This window comes from Lipophrys pholis (genome assembly GCF_963383615.2).
Source record: "Lipophrys pholis genome assembly, chromosome: 5".
NCBI lineage: Eukaryota > Metazoa > Chordata > Actinopteri > Blenniiformes > Blenniidae > Lipophrys > Lipophrys pholis.
In genome coordinates this window covers 19,742,663-19,761,378 of record NC_137628.1, presented here as the reverse complement: position 1 = coordinate 19,761,378, position 18,716 = coordinate 19,742,663, and the positions used below count along the sequence as shown (strand labels likewise).

Below are 18,716 nucleotides of genomic sequence, written 5' to 3'. Positions count from 1 at the left end.
CTGCGCGCGGCGGGGCCGTCAGGCTCCGCCACAGCACACCGACGCTTCCGGAGAAAACCTTCACAATAACAACACCGACGCCTTAGGTGAGGCTATAATACTGTGACACTGAACTAGATGTAATGGGAACATTTGTGTCAAATTTAGACTAGTATAGGAAGTACACTGACTGAACCAATGAACTAAACTAACCATACTTTGTGAAATAATGGGGAGCTGATAGGGGTCAAACGTCAAGAGTCTTGCTTAAGGACCACGGTGGGGATCTGCGCGTCGTAGGATTTGAACCTGCAGGCTTCCTATCTCAAATCTGCTCCTTGACCTGTAGGTCATGACCGCCCCCCCCCCCAAGTCTTCGCATTTTACCCATTCTAGCAGTGTTGGGCTGGCATTATGGCGCCCAGGGGCATGAGGGGACATGAGGGGACATGAGGGGCGTTGCTCAGGGGCCCACATTAATAACCTGTCCACTGTGAGAATCAAACCGGCGATTGCCAATTAATGGTTTGAGTAAGAATTTTCACCATCTCAGCAGAAAGTAAAACATTTTTTTCATATTCACAAAAAGTATCTGTATTTCACCCATCAGAGAAATGTGTATCTCATGTCATAAAATCAGACGCTGAACTGCAGGTTTAAAAAAAATAATAATAATGGCGGGTATTTCTCTAATCCGCAACCATCAGCGTCTGTTTGTATTTTGAAGGATGAAGGAATATCCTCTGACCGTCTTTCATCTAAGCGTGGCCACCTTGACACACTGAACCCTCCAGTGGGTTGAGGGGATGGGCTGGACACAGTTCCTGTCTGGGACCAGTCAAAGTTTAGGCGGCAGCTCTTCACCGTTTAACTGTGGCATGAAACCCTCCTCTGTTATCTTTGCTGCTCGGAGTGAATGTAAACAGCATTTCCTGTCTGCAGGAGGAACAGACACAATGAAGCAGGAATGAAAGCCCCAGGGGCACCAACAGAGCTCTGGGTACTTTTTTTTTTTGTTACAACAGACAAGGTTTTAGCCTTTTTTATGTCAAGGCTCGTTGGTCACCATCTGAGACCGTTTTATATTGACGTTTACAGGATAGAACAGATTATGTCGACGAGGTGAAACCTTATCTTTTTATGAAATAATGAGGAAAAACTACGGTGACTTTGACTTATACATATGAAAAAAAAAATGTATTGGTTAACTCAGCTTTATGCAAAGAAGTTTTTCCTTCTAAATAATTAAAGCCTTTAAGACCAGTTTTACCTTTCCTTTGTCATTTTGACATTGCATGTATTTATTAATATTCTTTAAAAGTATTTCAGTTTTATTCAACTTAACTGCAATAGCCACTCTCAGTACCAGTCCTGACAAAATGTTTTAATTTTAAGCTTTCAGTTTAGTTTAGTTTTTTATACATGACTTTCCTATATGATCTTGTGCATGCACGGCGTGCTAAAAATACAATTTCATTGATATTAATTAATTTAAAGTATTTTTTGAAAACTATACACAGATTGAGCAACTATTTTTAAACCTGAAAGAAAGAAATTTGAGTCACGTTTAGGGATTTGGAGTGACAATTAATGATAAGAGAACAATATCTAACCATCAAATAATAAATAAAGTGATTTCTAATGGAAATCAACCATTAGCTCGCGTTGGTATTAAAGATATAATGTTCCCTCGCTTGCAACCAATCAAGTATCTCACACACACAAAGAAATTATCATCATGCAAATTGAAAAGCAGTCATTTGATCATCAAATCAAATATAGACAAACTTAATTCATTAGTCAGTGTGAGGGTGATAAAGAAGCAGAAAATGATATTGAGACTGATGAAGATGGACGGGGATGAAAATGAAGCGATCAGAAGAAGAAAGAGCTGTTGAACAGTCTAGAGGTGAACAAGTGTTTGTATAACTTTGTTTTCATATGGAAATCTTTCAAACTAAAACAAAATCTGTAAACATCAGGCTACCTGGCGTGCATTCAACCAAACAATTCTCAAATTAAAAACAGGTATTTGTATATGCACTCAATAGTGAGCCATAGTATTAACAGAAATGAAATGTATTAAATGACTATACTATATTTACATTCTTGTAAAGGTAATAAGGTTGGGAGGCAAAGTTAAACCACCACCACAAAAAAAAAAATTTCTTGAAGGGACACAATAATCAAATTCTTGTCAAACTTCTTTTTATAATTCTTTGGTGACATCTAGTGGCTACTTTCTGTACTACTTTCTAGCTGAAAGGGAAACCACACAGGCCGGGCTGAAGTTCTGTCCCCCGACACCGAAAAGGAAGTGTCTCATGTATTTACTGATGATACCGTTTCCCACAGAGTTTATTTTTAACCACACACATGAAATGTCTAAAAGGTTTTAATGTCCCATATCTGCTTGTTCATGAATATCCCACAAGATACAAAATGACAGTCGGCACCAGAGAGCATTACACATGAATCAGACTTTCATTTAAAACCGTTAATCCTAATAAAAATAATAATAACAAATAAACTGCCGAAATATCCCCACTTTAAAAGATTTATGACACGAGGAGCAAATATATAAATATTTAATGTTTTGTGAAATATCTGGCAAAGTTTTTGTCGTCTGGGGTGGTAATGATTACAGACACATTTCTGTGATGAGGATTCACTCCTCCAGTCGTGCGCACACACACACACACACACACACACACACACACACACACACACGCGCGCGCGCGCACACGCCAGCAGCACATTTTGTTCCACCAGCATGCAGCTTCAGCAAGAAAAACAAACCACCAGCACTCAAGACACCCGACTGAACCAAACGAGAATAAGCAGAAGAAAATCTCTCTCTAGTGTCTGAATACTTTCTCCGTCGCACTGCCTGGTTACATTGTGACATGAAAAGTTAAAACATGACGACCAGGAACTAATGTTTTGGTCACAAACTCCAGTAACAAAAGTAGATTCTGAATATTTTCCCCAATCTCTTCTCTTCCCTTTCATGTTTTCACAAACTCCCCCTCGCAGTATGAATGCCACGCTGAAGCAAACTGTACTAAGCTTTCACTGCAGCATCTTGCTGCAATCGGCTGTTCACCCCCGTGTCTCAGTGTTGTACGAGAACTGAAAATCTTAGTTTATGACTTACAAAAGACGGATTGGAGAAAGTCATTAATTTTTATCCCAAAACTAGAGTTTATGTAAATTGCCATAAAATTTTTTTTTTTAAAAGACATTGTTATGCTACAAGCTGAATCGGACCATCTGGTAGGACAACGTGCAACCATGTTTGGCAAGAGACACATTTCATATGACAAGAGACTGAACTGTGTGGAGAACGATCCCGCCACCGCGCCGTCACCACCTCCAATAGAAAGTGACAGAAATCATGGATGAACATTGTGTTAGTGAGTAGAAATGTACTGATCCTGTCAGCCACCGAGACCAATAACACTAGTTAACTGTGACACTGGACAACTCAGGAGTCTGTCCATTTATAATATCAGAAAATACACTTGGGGGGTTTTGTTTCATGAAAAGTGGCCAACTGTTTGTTCAGGTTTACCACATTCTGGAAGTGAAATAATCAAAATGTTTTAGAGAAAGAGCGTAAAGCTTTTCTTGATCTGCCTCTTGTACATAGATTAGATTAGACCAAGGTGATGAAATGTAATATTCTGAGCTGGCACGTCTCTTCACACCTCTGATCTCTTTAAACACTCAATCCAACCAGTGCTCACACCTCTCAGACCAGAGAGCTCCTGTCAGTCCCCACAAGTGAAAAGGACGTCAGTAAGACTGCAGGACTTTTGTTTGGGGTTTTTTCTTATGACATTTTTGCTTATATCAGACATTTGTTTCTGTCTAGGTCTCAGTTAATCTATTATGGCTGGTATCTACAATAGAGACCAAAGAGACGAGAGTACGTATCCCTTTTCTCATAACTTTTCTGTATTTTATATAAACTCTCGCGTCTCTGTGCCAACATTTTATTTTCTGATGTGTACAAGTTTGATTCTTTATGTGGTCTGTCCTCTTTTCATGGTTCCATGTTTTTGTGGTTTGGTATTTTTCTGCTGTTTAAAAGGTCATTTGCAAGAGATTGCAAACACATTGTTACACCGATTACTTTCTGCTGCATTACAATCAAACACTTCGGGCTATTTTCTTCTTTTCACACATGAACTCAAAGAGGGCGTTTACATTTGTCTGAGCTTCAAAATAAAATTGATACATTGTAGACAAAATAAAGCAGAATATAGCAGACTGAAATGGAAAAGCGCTCAAAGCCTGTTTTATGAAAAATCAAATCAATCTGACTGCACACAACGTTTTCATAGTTCACCTGCCTTCATCTTGGTAAAAGAATCTCGCTCACATCATTTAATTGAGTAAAGAAAAGGCAGCATTAACAACAGGGAGAATTTTAAGCCCCCGCAAGCCTTAACATTGCATTCATACTTAGCATGCAGTTGTGTGTGTGTGTGTGTGTGTGTGTGTGTGTGTGTGTGTGTGTGTGTGTGTGTGAGTGAGACTGAGCTGGGTTGACAGGTGGTCAGCCTGACATCGTCATCACATATTTGAAGAGACAAAAAGACTGATGACACACACACACACACACACACAACACAAACTTCAAGATAACCGCATCGCAGCAGGAGCTGGGCCAAAGGAATCGATCTCCATGGTAACCCGGTTCCATATCCTGTGTGGTTTGATGTGGAGCATTTCTTTTTTATTTTCTCCAGACCGATAACCAACACAGATCCTGATAAAGAAATCTAATAACATAAGGCCCCATTTAGCACTTTAGCCGCAAGCTGTTCACATAAAGATAGGCGCATGTGAAAAGCATGTCTGTATTTGATTATATACATCTTGTCTGTGTGTATGTGTTTACGCTTCAAATACACTTTGTGATATTTACAGTACACACTGGTTCTGTGCCTGCAGGTATGGGCCATATAAGCCCATACCTGTGCTCACGTGCCCTGCGAGGAGTCGGGGTGACAGTCCCAGGTAAAGGTCAAAGAGACATTACGTGGTTGACTCCGTTTCACACGGAATGTTCCTCATTGTCTGCATCTTTCTGGTATTTAAAGTCTTTGGTACGTTGGGCATGGCGTCCTCTCAAATGTCTCTTGCCCTATTTCGATAGCAGCTGCTGCTGCTTCGCTGTGGGTCGAGGCCATGTGGAGGAGAGGTGAAAGGATTTAGAGGTCAGCAGTGTGTTGGTCAGCAGTGTGTCAACACTGCTCGTGGATGTCGTGCTTGCTGGTGTTTGCGTGTGTTACTGATTGTGACGCCAGCGTGCCGCTCAAGCCAGATCGAGTTTCTCAGGGTGGGATGTCATAATAAATACTGCTGCGGTCACGCTGGATGCTCAGGTCACTTTCTGCCATACAAGTTAATATGAGGTAGACATTGTTGGCAGACTGAACCTTTTTGTTTTTCTTTCCCCTCCCAGCATTCTGGCCATGGTCGTTCTGCTCTAGATTCTAATTAGACCCAACAATTGACGCAACATCTACTTAAACTTTTGTCAGTAATTTCACTTCTTTGAGTTGCCGTCATTTCTTTTTCTGCTTTGAGCAAAGCTCTTAACAATCAGGCCGCATCATATCTAAGGGATCTGTTAGTATGACATTAACCCAGCACAACAATTTGCTTTCAGAGTGCTGCTCACTGGATGTTCCAGAGTCTCTAGAAGTAGAAAGGGAGGCAGAACAACAACTAGCAGGCTCCTCTGTGATTCAGACACCTCCCAGTTCCATTTACAGATGCTGACAGTCTCTACTTTCTTTTACTAACCATACATTGAAATGCCACCAGTGCATGTCAATAACTTCATGTGTCAATCCTGAAGCCTGTGTTTAGTTTACTGCCTCAGCTTCCTGTATTGATCTTTGAGTATGGAGCCAGGTGTTCATGATCTTTGCTTCCAGCAGGTCTGCAGTGTGCGAATTAACTTGGTGTTTGATGTCAACCCGTCTGTCGCTCTCTGTCCTGTCCCAGCTCTCCGACTATCCAGTAAGGCTGTGGGTCTGCTGGTGGTTTCTTTCTGGTATAAGCAAAGTATTCCTTTCCAACGTTATGTAGAATTGTTTTCCTCAATAGTTTATCTGAATGTAAAGTCAACACAAATATGTTCTGATGGACATTCCGTCAATAAACTGAATTTTTATCATAAAGCTGTCTCATCCATAAGAAACCAGCAAACATTAATGACCTATTAGAGCACAGTGTCACCACGAACATTCAAAGATCTGAATATGTTCAACACTCTACAAGTTGAAGTCAGGGATGAGCTTGATTAGGAATCTTGCAGAGCATTATGGGATGTATGACAGCTGCATCACAGTTGATCCTTACGGGTAGGTTAATATTTGAAAAGCAAAGAGTGTAACAATTAAATGTGAAGAATGAGTCCCTTTATAAGAAGCCCTTGGCTGTGAAAGTTGTGCCGCCTGTCTGCTGGGGCATGTTTTTTCTCTATTGGTGGAAACTGGAGTAAACGGAGAAAACCCAATCACCCACACAAAACTTCTAATGGCCTGTAAAGCAAGAGGCAAACTGTTTATGTTCTCAGTGAGGTGAAAGTACTACACACCCAACACCAGCTACTACTTCACATCCATGTCTAAATTATGATTAAACCTCCACAAATATTCCTTTTGATACCGTAGTTATCTAATTTTTTTAACACACGTACCTTGTTACTGTCCTGGCACTGGAAGACATAGCAGGCACAGTTTGACGTGTCCCTCACCAAGCAGGCAAAGCTGCTGGGCTCCTGGCTGTTGTGAATCAGCTTGGTCACTTGATGAGGACGACATTCGAACAGCACCGTGTGCGTGAGAGGGTCCCACACGACTCCCTCTCCCAGAACAGACATGCATCGCACCCACGATGCCGACACACAGAGACAGACTGTGTGACTATGGGTTACGGTGTTTAAGCTTCCATGCCCGAGACCTCCCGACCGGGCTCCTTTCTCCACATGCTGCCTCCTGCTGATTTCAGCCACCACCCAGGGCAACATGGCCATGGTGGTAAGATGATGGACTGGCAGATAACCAATCATTGTCAGTTTGTATTGTATTTCTTCTTCCACCTCCTCCTCCACCTGTCCCACCCAAGATGCAGTCCTCTCCCGAGCCCAGGCTGGCCGGGTGGAAGAGGTGAGATGGGGCAGTGATGGACATGAGCGGTGGTTCGAAGTTAGAGTAGGACAGGGATTCTCCAAGCTCCTCGGCTTTGGTGCGTCACGCTTTCTTGGTTTCACGTCAAAGTAAAGTCCCTCCATGGTGACCACAGGCCGCTGCCCGCCTCCACTATATCTGGAAAACATCAGAGCATTGCTTCTCAGTCAACTTCCTGCTCCATTACAGTGCATTTTATTTACTTTGGCTGCTGAACTGACTGATTTGAATCAGGATTCACACACAGAGCAGAAAATCAGACCTTTATTTTGTAGAGCTGCTGATTTATTTATTTATTCATTTTTATTTGTATCTGCACTTATTTCTTGCGCTACAGCCAAGTCAATTCAACCAGGGCACCAGTGAATCAGCTGAGTGTTGCAAAATGGTCATTTAGAGGGTACAATACAATGGTCACCTGATGTTTACCTCATCACAAACACACAGCCTGACTGCCCATTTTCCAGCCTCAAGGACACACAAACACATGACGCGTTCAACTGAGAATATTATATTTGCCCTGCCGGCTGTAAGACTTCAAGAGAGAGAGCGAGAGATCAAGCCGATCTCTCATCATGCTGTGCTGCATAATTCACAAATGCAAGAGATAGACTCGAGACTCGCACGCGACATAGGAGACAATAATATACACATGATGAGAATTTTACACAAATGACCACAAAGCGATGACGTTTGGCACAAAGCATCTGCCTGTGTACCTCACGTTTGACCTTGTAATAAAGACACACATCTCAAACTTATACCAAATGTAACATATAAGAACATCATGCGGAAGCGACAACTGTCTTCACCTGGAGAAACGCGGCCAAACACACACCGGAGTTTACGCACGAAACAAGTTTTTTTTACGCACAAGGTTACGAAGGCACCAAACGTCTCAACGTCAACGTTCAATGTTTGTTTCTGCTACACAATTTGATCAGTGGCTAAATTTTCATCCTCCCCTCCCGCCGGTACACTTACCTGTTAAGTTCTCTCCTGTACGGTGTGTGTGTGTGTGTGTGGCGGAGCTTGACAGCCAAGAGCTGCGGTGTGTCAGATCACATGAAGAATACACGGTCAGCTGCGAGCGTACACTGAGAGACCTTTACGCAGCTCCGGAGGTCTCTGGTTTGGGTTAAATATAGAAGACAGGGCAGATCCTGCCTCCTCTGGCTGTGCCATGACAAGTGTGAGCTGCGCTGCAGGGGACCACGTGCTCATGATCAGACCAAACAGAAAATGAGAGGTTTAAATCTTGACACTTGTCAGTTTTTATTTGGTTTGTCATCTATGTTCTATGTTCTGCTCAGTTTTGGAATACACCAGACACACAATGAAAGGCTGTCGCTTGCACATTTCAAAAACCACTCAAAATATCGTCACTAATTCTTAAAATTGAAAGACTGATACGCGCATACTTTGATTTCTTTATATCAGGGAATGAGCTTTGGGTGGAATACAATTTACGAGCCATGTCTTCACTAGAGGGTGCTCTACACTTTCAGTCCTGCATCGAGGCTCATTGTGGCTTTCACAAAATGATGTGGGGAAAAAAACGTTTTAATTCTGATATTCCAATTCTGTCAAATGTCTTATCCCAAACGTCAAAGACAAAGATAATTCTTACACAGAATAATAGTTCAGTAGTTTGTCAACTCAACTAGTCCCAAATGAATCAAACGGTTGAATACCATAATAAAATGTAAGAAGTTTTAAATTGTTAGTTTTTGTGGCTATAATTCCAGGAAGAGATATAACAAAACTCCATGTCGTAAGTTCATATGTGATGTTTATTTCAACGTGGCCCCAGATTTATTTCATTAGGTGGTAAGACAGCAAGAATGGCAACTCAGGTAGGACTGGTTTAAGATTTTAAAATAATCTGCAGTTACTTATACTGTTAGAGCTCTGGAAAATATAATATACAGATTTAAGTTTAACAGCAGTTCACTGCATGCAAAAAATAAAAAATATACAGGATGTGGGGCAGTTTTCAATTGCTATTTCTTGTGAATTTTCATATTAGCAGCAGAGACACCGATACTGAAGCAGTTTGGAATGCATGAGATCAAATACATGTGACTGTAGTTAGTGCATCTAATATCACAGTCAGGAAAAAGGAATGGTTGTGAATATAGACTGGTCAAACATTTCATTTTCTCTTCCAGAGTAAACCTGAATCAACAGCATGAAGCTAAGAGGGGCTCCTAGAAATAAAATCAAACACTTCTAGATTTGTGTTATAAATCCTACCATAAACATTTCTCATTTTTAAAGATTAACAAACAAAAATAGGCTACCCTGATTGATCTAAATGGGTAATTTTTTTTATTTATTAATCAATTCAACCCTGTATTAAACCAAAAATATCCTTAGGAGTTATTAAAGGGGTCATATTATACAGCTTTAACACTCTCACATGGGTCTCGGTGGTCGAGAAACATTGGATTCAAAGTTTATTGATTTTCAGCCATTTGAATATTGGATCAATGAGCTGCATTCAGAATCTGCTGTGTCTGTGTGAGCTGGACTGGCTCTGCCCACATATGCCCATCTTGGGAAGAGGAGGCAGTACTTCCTCTGGTGGGGCCAGAGCAGAACCATTAGAAAGTGAATTCAGCATAATATGACCCCTTTAAGACGCAATGTGAAATGCTGGTCCACGTAGCAGAGTTGCCCTCTCTGTCTATCAGCGCTACTCTGGTTTAGGCTGCAGTTTATTCTTCTGTGGCTCGAAGAAGTTTTCAACGATGGCATCAACCAAGTCGTCCAGTTCCTTCTTCAGGTGTGTCACATCACTGGGAGAGAAACAACATCAACAAAGACTTAAAGTTACTCCAACCAGTTTTACTCAAGCAAAAACCATAACAACAGAAACCTTTAGATTGTGGGTGTCAAACTCTTCAGACTCAGCCAAGCCGGAAAAGTAAAATGCAACAATATAAGCCTGGCCATATGTCCCCCATTGCTATACGCAAGCTAATCCCCGAAAAAATTAATTTTTGGTTGCAGAGGCAGGCTGCCAGTCGTTTTAGACACATTGTATGCAGGTATTCTTATGGAATCAAGTAACAGTAAAACTGAGTTTATTTCAAGATAAATATATCAAGTACATGTATGTTGTTTAAAACCAAAGATATACAATGTCTTTTTCATTAAATTGCTTCCCAGGACTCTCCCAAGTCTGTGGCACATGTGCAGGGTGACAATGTGGCCCCCTGCTGGTGAAAATGAAACCATTTTCCTTGTAACTATAATTCCATAGTCATCCCAAACCTACAATGGGCAGGTTTTGGCCTCGATCCCAGATGTCAGACAGTTCGGTTTATATTACCAAGCAACACCCTTCACAAAAGAAAAAAAAAAAAAAAAAAAAAAAAAAAAGCAACACCCTTCACAAATATGCTGTGATAACTTTGTTGCTTCTTCATATTAATATTATTATTCGGTGAAGTAAAAAAAACAGCCAAGCTCAGAATGAGCTGTGATGGTGCCAATAAAGTTGAAAAATGTATAATTAAAATGAAAAACAAATATTTAATGCCCTCTTAACTTTTGTTTTTACTATGAGAAAAAAATACAGCATGAACAGGCAACCAACTTATTTGGTCCTGCTTCCTCAGTGTAAATTTCATCCATTTTTGGATTGTTCCCTGTTATCAGACAAAGAACAAATGAAATACTTCAGTCTTGGGAAAAGTAGTTGTGTGCAATATTGTGCACATTTTAGAGGTTGTCTATATTTGAGTTTATCTTCAAGGCGCAAGAGAAGCCTTGAATCACTCTGGCTTCCTGAAGCAGGTCAGAGTCAAAGAGTTTGACTTCAGATCCAGAGAGGTAAATACCACATTTCATTTTGAAGACCTTTATTTCCCGCTGACCACATCTGTGCAGTGACCCACCTGTTCCCAGGAGCAGCACAGAGCTCAGTGTAGTATTTGATTTTTGGCTCGGTGCCGCTGGTCCTCATGGTGGCCACGCCTCCGTTAGAGAAGCTGAAGGTGATCATCTGACTGGAACTGGAGGTGGGAAGGACCTGGCACATTCCAAACAAGATAGAACAATACTTAGAGAATGAAGACCAGCCAAATGGTCTCACAGTAACATTACCTGCCATCACACATTCAGGACATTGAGTTTGCTGAGCTGCTCGTGTCTCCGAGTGCTTACCGCTTTTTTATCGGGCTGGTTGCTGTCGTAGCCGGTGGTCAGGTCTCGTACAGCCGAGATGGAAAAGCGACCACAGTCGGTGGGATACGAGTCTTTCTGACCACCGGAGTTCCGCAGACGCTCAAACAGGCTGCGGATGACGTTCTGGTCATGGCAGATAAAGTAGGAGTTTTTACTGATGTGATAGCCATACCTGACAAAGAGAATCACAGAGTTACAGTCTGCTTGTTCCCGTCTACATAAATAAGAGCACAAGCGGAACGTGGCGTCATGGAAACATGCATATCTTACTCTTCATAGATGGTAGTGAGCTGGTGGGAAACACTGATGTTTTTAGTGGCCAGATATGAGATCATCTCTCCTGCAATGGCTGCAGCACTCACTCCATCCTTGTCCAGTACAGAGGGGCTACACATGTACCCTGTGAAACACAGACAGACAACTAAGTCTCACTATGTAGAAACCTCCAGTGTGTCCGGTCAGCTGTCACGTCCTGTACTAGGAGTGTATGCAGAGGTATGTGATTCTAATTACAGCATCATAATGTTGTTATATGGGAATGCTCTAAACTATGTGTCCTGACTGAACCTCTGCCAGAATACCTGTAAATGACCTTTACCACAGGACCGAAAATAACTAAGACCAAAGTCCTCATTTGACATAAGACTGATGTATCTGTATGTTTACTAATTTTAATAATAAAAAGGACCAACTGTGTGTTGACAAACACTAGTGTGAATATATGTGAGAATGAAAGTGGAGAGTTTTTGTGTGTGTATGTGTGCATACCTATGGCCTCCTCAAATGCAAACAGAACAGTCTTGCCCTGGTCCAACAGATCTTTGGCTCTGTTCCCCATCCATTTGAATCCTGTCAATGTTTCCTGTACAAAAGTAATAAGAGATCATTTGATGAGTGAGCGCTGACAGTAACTACAAAGTGTGGCGCATATAGCAGTGCAGAAGCCTGCCTATAAGAGAGTGCATTTATATGAATAATTATTACCAAAAAAACATTAAAGATTTAGTTTCTGTGACCTGTTCACTGTAAAGGGGCTTGTTATTGTGGACAAAAATACAGCCGTCTTTGTGTAACCAGAAGACAGCTTTTCCTTTGCATTAACAAATAAGGAAAAATATCAGAAAAACAAATGTCAAGTGTGAAATACTTTCCATGAAGAAGGAAATCTAAAAATAGCGATCATCACATTGTCTGAGACCATGACTTTAGAGTTGTTTTGGATCAAAAATCAGTTCAACGGGTGTATTACATTGAGAGTGCTGTTACCTCAAAGTGGAAGCCTTCCTTTAGAGCGATGGCGCGCAGTATTTTGGATGAGACGGTGCTGGACAGCATGTACAGGTTTTTGACAGCGGCAGCGTCTGAGTTCTGTTCCTTCCAGCAGCGGAAAACCCACCATCCGAGCAGAGCGCCCAACTCATTACCAGTGAACACTCTCCACTGCCCACTGTCGTGCACAGAGCCACAGTTGATGGACACGAATGCAAAGAGACAAACAATAAAATATGTAGTGCATCACCAGTTTGTGAAGACGAGAGGGTTTTTACAGAGAAGCAAAGTACACATTAACACAAGCTCTTTGAGAGTTTAGCTGGTAAAACATTAATATAGTATTATAATCTAAGCACATACTTCTGCTTTTCTGCCATGGCCAGTCGATCAGCATCGGGATCATTAGCCAACACGACGGAGGCGCCCTCTTTGTCTGCAAGTGCAAATGACAACGTCTGCAAAATAAACAAACGCACAAACACATGACTGCATCAGCCGTGTAGGACTGCATCCGACATGTGTGGGCTGCACTGTGCACACCAGGACTCCTTCTCCCTCCTCTGGGTTGGGATATTTGACGGTGGGGAATTCGGGGTCTGGGTCTTTCTGCTCCTCGACGGCGTACGGCGGGTGAAGATCAAAGGCCTTGAAAGCCGATTGGACAAAAGCGTGACCGACACCATGCACGGACGTATGCACGATTTTCACCTCTGAGCTCTTGTTTATCTCCCTGGGAAGAAAGAAGCTGAAGTTAAAGCATGTAACTGGTATGTATCCTTCTATCGGTCTTATCGACTCTATAGGTTTGTCTGAGGCACCATTTACAAGACAACGTTTCAGGTGACCCCTAATCCATAAAAAAAGAAAGAAAAAAAGGGGGGGGGGTGTGTTTACACTGCAGCCGGGCCACGGGAGGGCGCTGTTGCTTGTTTTTGTGATGACCAAGAGATTTTGTGATGAGATTGCAAAGAACCATACGCTATAAACGTGAAGAAAATCGAGACTACCCAACATTCGTATGGACTTCAGACGAAGCGGATGCTATCAGGGGAGAGCCTCAACTATAAAACTACTGATATAGACGACAAAACTAGAATATCACGACGGGTCCACCAGGTTTGTTCCACACGCCGGTGTTGTGTAAACGGACACGCCAAAAGTGAGGAAAGTTTTGCGGCTACACTCCGTTGCTGTGGAAACGGGGCCTAAATCACATGTTTTCCAACCGATCAGTATCTGGGAAGCACCTGTGATGACAGTGTTTCTGGATGGCTTTGAAATACTGTGTGTGGATATCCTTGTAGGGGTCTTTCATCAAGGCGCTCTTCAAAGCTTCCTCCGTGTTCCAGGACTCTGGCCAAGGCTTCAGGTTTTCCTCAATAGCTTTAGAGATCCCTTTGTCATGAGGAGACACAATCTGAGCCCCGTTTTCCCAGTACACCTGCGACACAAACATTCAGGCACTGTCAACAACACGCATACAATGGAGCCTGTTCAGATTAATACAACATTGAGAAACATTTGCTGAACAAATATAATTGCTGGCCGAGTTTATGCAAAAGGAAAACTGACCTAATCTAATGAGCCTCCAAAGCAAAGAGTGAGTCACATAAATCACCAATGATAAGTAAGTCTTACCTTATAGCCATTGTCCTGTTTGGGATTGTGTGAAGCAGTGACCATGATACCGGCACACAGTCCCAGATGAGAAACAGTGAAGGGCTGCAAAGATGATAGTACAACTTCATATCGAATTCCACAAAGAACCTCCACACAGGACGAACATGCATGTTCTCACACCATGGAACAAACCAAATGTGTAATGAATAGAAAGATACATTAAAAACTGTGAGAAACACTGAAATATTACTATGTTTTAAGTTTACATTTTCACAAAGATTAAAAGCATAAGAAAGCATGTTAACTTATGAGTTCCAAAGCTCATAAAAATATTATTTTTTTTATAATGTAATCCAATAATGATGGAACCAAGAATGATCCTGGATGGCCTGATCTCTCTTGTTTTGCAGTTGGCAGCTGAGGATTATTCTGAGATTATTTTATTTAGAAATTCTAATTTTGGCAACAATTCTAATCTCTGGGCTGAATTACATCATTTTGTTTCAGTACAACTCTCCAATGTCAGTTATGTGTTAATATTGACAGAGACACAAGCCTGGTGCCCCTTCCTCAAACTGAACCTAACCTGTGGAATCATTTCTTTGTTACACAACACGAGCCAGAACTGAGTGTTTGAATGGAATTTGCCCTATAGTTTCTGCCCCATGAGCAAACAATACAGCAGCAGTCTGATGTCACTTCACAAGTCTGTCACAACTCTACTCCACAATGGCGATATACCAAAAGCATCTTCCTCCTTAATGTGTTGAAACATTTGCGACTGTGTGTTGAGGAAATTACAAAAAAGTCAAGTGATTACCACAAAGGGAGTCGGGGTGATGTCGGAGAAGAGGTGAACCGGCACGCCTCGGCTGATGAACACCGCTGCAGCCAGGCTGGCGAAGCGTTTGCTGCCGCCGCCACTGGGCGGATGAGCCCGGGCGTCGTACCCGATCACCACCCCTCGCTCTTTCAGGTTTTCAAAACTCTGTTCCAGGTAGCAACAGAAACCCTTTCAGAGAGGACACAAGACAAGGCAAAGGAAATGGTAGAAGTTAGTATTCTGACATGATTTAAGCGTGATCTTCGTTATAGCGCCACATGGGGGGCGAAACGGGGATTAAAACATTTCATGTCTGCAAACTATTTAATAATGCTGCAGCAAAGAGACACTGACTGGTGACAACATGGAGGGTTGTGGGTCACAGTACGTCAAGGACAAAGGGATTTCAAATAGTCTCAAAGGAAAATCAGCAATGCACCTGTGTGGTCTGAATGATAGTGAGGTCATTCATGCAGGAAGTGCCAGGACCCATAGCTGCTCTCAGGCCTGCTGTACCAAACTCCATCCTAGACGAGAAGCACTTCTTCAGAGCCTCCGTTGCTCCGTCCTTCACCAGCTCCTTCACCATCGACGCTGTTTTAGGGTTCTGCGAAAGAAAATCACGTGTGTTTTGTTAAAGAGTACAAGTTAAAAACAGACATTCAAATACTGATCTTAGTTCTGGGCTGCATTCGTTGTCACTTCATCAGATTAATATTGTATTAATAAGCTGGTTCCATCTGGGATTAATGTGACTTTATTTGATATGCAGTTTGTAATTGCAATTAGTATTTCATTTTAACAACAACTATATGTACAAGTAAATATCACCCCAAAATACTCTATGTACTGTCAGAGAGGACAAACTAACATTACTTATAGTAGAGGCTGGTAAAGTTACAGTTTTGGCTGTAATATTTATAATATCACTTTTTATAGTGGACAATTTATACATCTGTTGACTATTGGCAGAATTTGAGATACGTTTAAAGAGTACACCTGTTCTACTTACTAGCTGAAAAACATGCATCAAAATAAAGTAGTAACTTCAGTTAAAACAAAAAAATTCTCTAAAAGTATCGTAAAGTTGTAACGTCTAGGGGATGATACACAATGTCCCTCAAACTCGTGAATGTGGCATCTGTTTCAAATGTGGCCTAACTGATGGCATCCCACATCTACTTAAAGAAAGAATGACCCTGTTTGTTGTGGTCAAATGGCGAGATACACATTATTTTAATCATGTGTGTGTGTGTGTGTGTGTGTGTGTGTGTGTGTGTGTGTGTGTGTGTGTGTGTGTGTGTGTGTGTGTGTGTGTGTTTTTCAAATATCATGTGACTTGGCCCCTTTTGTCAAGAGTGCACGAGATTTGACACGGACCCTCAGTCAGAGCATTAAATTATAGTTACCATAAGTCCTGATAAGGTGAAGTGATGTTTGATTGGTCTATAATTCCAAAAAATTGTTTTACAGAAAGAACTGGGTGATTAGTTGGGGTAATTTGCAAAACATATAAAGCAGCAATGCATTAGATTAACAGTTTGAAATAACTTCTGGGTAAAAGGTTCTTTGATAAATGTATTTCTGATGTGACATAAAGTCCTTGATTGTGCAGTCAGAGGGGATCTACCTGAATACCTAATATATGTAGAACAGCTGCTCTATCAAATGGACAAACAGTACTTCAGAAAACAACCACAAAAATATACAGTTTTGTCTATGAATGAAGAATTTATGACCATTTAACTGGAACACTTTAAAGAGGCCAGTGACTGTAAAAGATCATCCCATTTCTTGAATTTTATTAAATTTGAGATAATCCGGCAACCTTTTTTTTAGGAATGATCAAGTACACACACACACACACACACACACACACACACACACACACACACACCATTGATTATTTCTGGAAGGCGAATACTCAGCTTATTTATGAGTGAACGACTTAATATATAGTTTCCATTAATCTTATAATACATTTTTTTGTGGAACATCTGCTTAAGGGGTGGAAATGTAAGTAATGTAAAGTCAAACAATGAGATTTTGCTTTACTGGCATTTAAAGTGGAATCTTCACTCTTAGTCCTTCAATGCACACTTTAATATCCATGTAACACGTTTAAAATCCTCGATGGTTTAAAAGCAGTGGAAGAGTTTTTTCATGTATTTCGCTGCCTCCGCACGGAGCTAGCCTGCTAACGGACAACTCACCCGGTCATACTGCAGCCACTGCCGGACAGCCTGGTCCAGCTTGCTGTCCCCGGTGGAGTCCAAACTGTTGTCCATTGGTCCAGCCGGTCCGAGTCGAGAGGTTTTCCGGCTTTCTGCCTCCGGTGATACGGAGTGAATTCGCTCACCGTGAAGAGACGGTTCTCGCGACAGAGTGAAAGTGAGACCAGAGAAGCGACTCGCTGCTTCTACTCTACCTGGGGCGGAACGACGTCACGCGACACGAGTTTACTCTTGTGCTGCGTTCACGGACTGACGCAAAGCTGGTTATTAAGAGTGTTGCACTAACTCCACCCATTCAAGTTTAGAAGTCCCATATTATGCAAGATTCACTTTTTGAACAGTAATATGTGTCCCCGGTAGCCTGTGTATGAGGCCCCAGAAAGCCTGTCACCTCCTTTCACTTGCTTGCTCAACTTTTTAGCGAATGTGTGCTCATAAGGGTGATTCAGAGATTTTCCCTTTATAAAGTCGTGAGGTAATAAGAGCTCTGTCTTACTGATATAATCTTTAATATCGTCCCAAAATGACTTTGGTAGAGGACAGAAGAAAAAAAAGTATTTTAATGATTCATTTGATCGATCACAAAATGAACAAGGATTAACTGCAAAGCTAAATCTATTTTTTAAGAGTTCACCAACTGGATAAATCCTGTAAATAATTTATATATGTGTTTCCTTTACCTTTGGTGGAAGTGGCCATTTAACTAAATACTTTTGTGCTTTTTCCAACTTTGAAAGAGCTTCTAGGTCAGTAAAATTTTGATAAATTTGTCTTTCGTAAGTGCAAAAATTCTTTTGATTTAAATGCTTTTCTATTAATCCTGTTGTTACATCCATTGGCATTTAGGTTACATCCTTCAATAGACAATTCTGGTAATACTGGAAACACCTTAGAATATTGTAAGACGTTTTCAATCAAATTAATCAGTGGTGATGGAATTGCTTTACAAAATTTTGTAAATTCTAACAAGAAACAATTGAATTTATACTTGCTGTGAGGTGAACAATTGTGGGAAAATATCTATTACAATGCAATCAGCATGCTGGCGTATGTCATGGACAACGAACACAGGTGCATTTTAGCGATGGCATTTTGAATGCACAGAGATACCGTGACGAGATCCTGAGGCCCATTGGTGTGCCATCGATTCAACGACCATCACCTCATGTTGCAGCATGATAATGCACGGCCCCCTGTTGTAAGGATCTGTACACAATTTCTGGAAGCGTCCCCTGGAGGCACGTGAATGATGTCCCAAGCGAGGACGTGCTTTAGACAACTGTTGCTCAGTGGGTTCTTTGTCTTTGTGTTCTTTGCGTCACACACTAACGTCATATGCAAATTAGGATTGTGTTTCACGTGTTTTACACATAGCGCAAAATG

At 41.4% G+C, this 18,716-nt stretch overlaps 1 protein-coding gene across 3 annotated transcripts; it reads right to left on the bottom strand.

Moving 5' to 3' along the window:
- Positions 1 to 8,443: 8,443 nt before the first annotated feature.
- pgm2 (phosphoglucomutase 2) lies at positions 8,444 to 17,533 on the bottom strand. Of its 3 annotated transcripts, XM_080464396.1 has the most exons (14): positions 17,313 to 17,533; positions 15,539 to 15,706; positions 15,097 to 15,288; positions 14,295 to 14,378; positions 13,904 to 14,097; positions 13,197 to 13,386; positions 13,017 to 13,111; positions 12,651 to 12,831; positions 12,153 to 12,246; positions 11,655 to 11,784; positions 11,364 to 11,556; positions 11,096 to 11,229; positions 9,858 to 9,991; positions 8,968 to 9,597 (listed from the first exon to the last, which is right to left on the bottom strand). In XM_080464396.1, the coding sequence occupies exons 1-13, from the start codon at positions 17,385 to 17,387 to the stop codon at positions 9,889 to 9,891; spliced, it is 1,833 nt and encodes a 610-aa protein (XP_080320522.1). In that variant the 5' UTR covers positions 17,388 to 17,533; the 3' UTR covers positions 8,968 to 9,597; positions 9,858 to 9,888. The 3 variants fall into 3 exon arrangements, with proteins under 3 accessions (XP_080320521.1, XP_080320523.1, XP_080320522.1); XM_080464395.1 differs by having other exon boundaries at positions 8,444 to 9,991; XM_080464397.1 differs by having other exon boundaries at positions 8,444 to 9,991; positions 15,097 to 15,264; positions 17,313 to 17,509.
- Between the last annotated feature and the right edge of the window lie 1,183 nt (positions 17,534 to 18,716).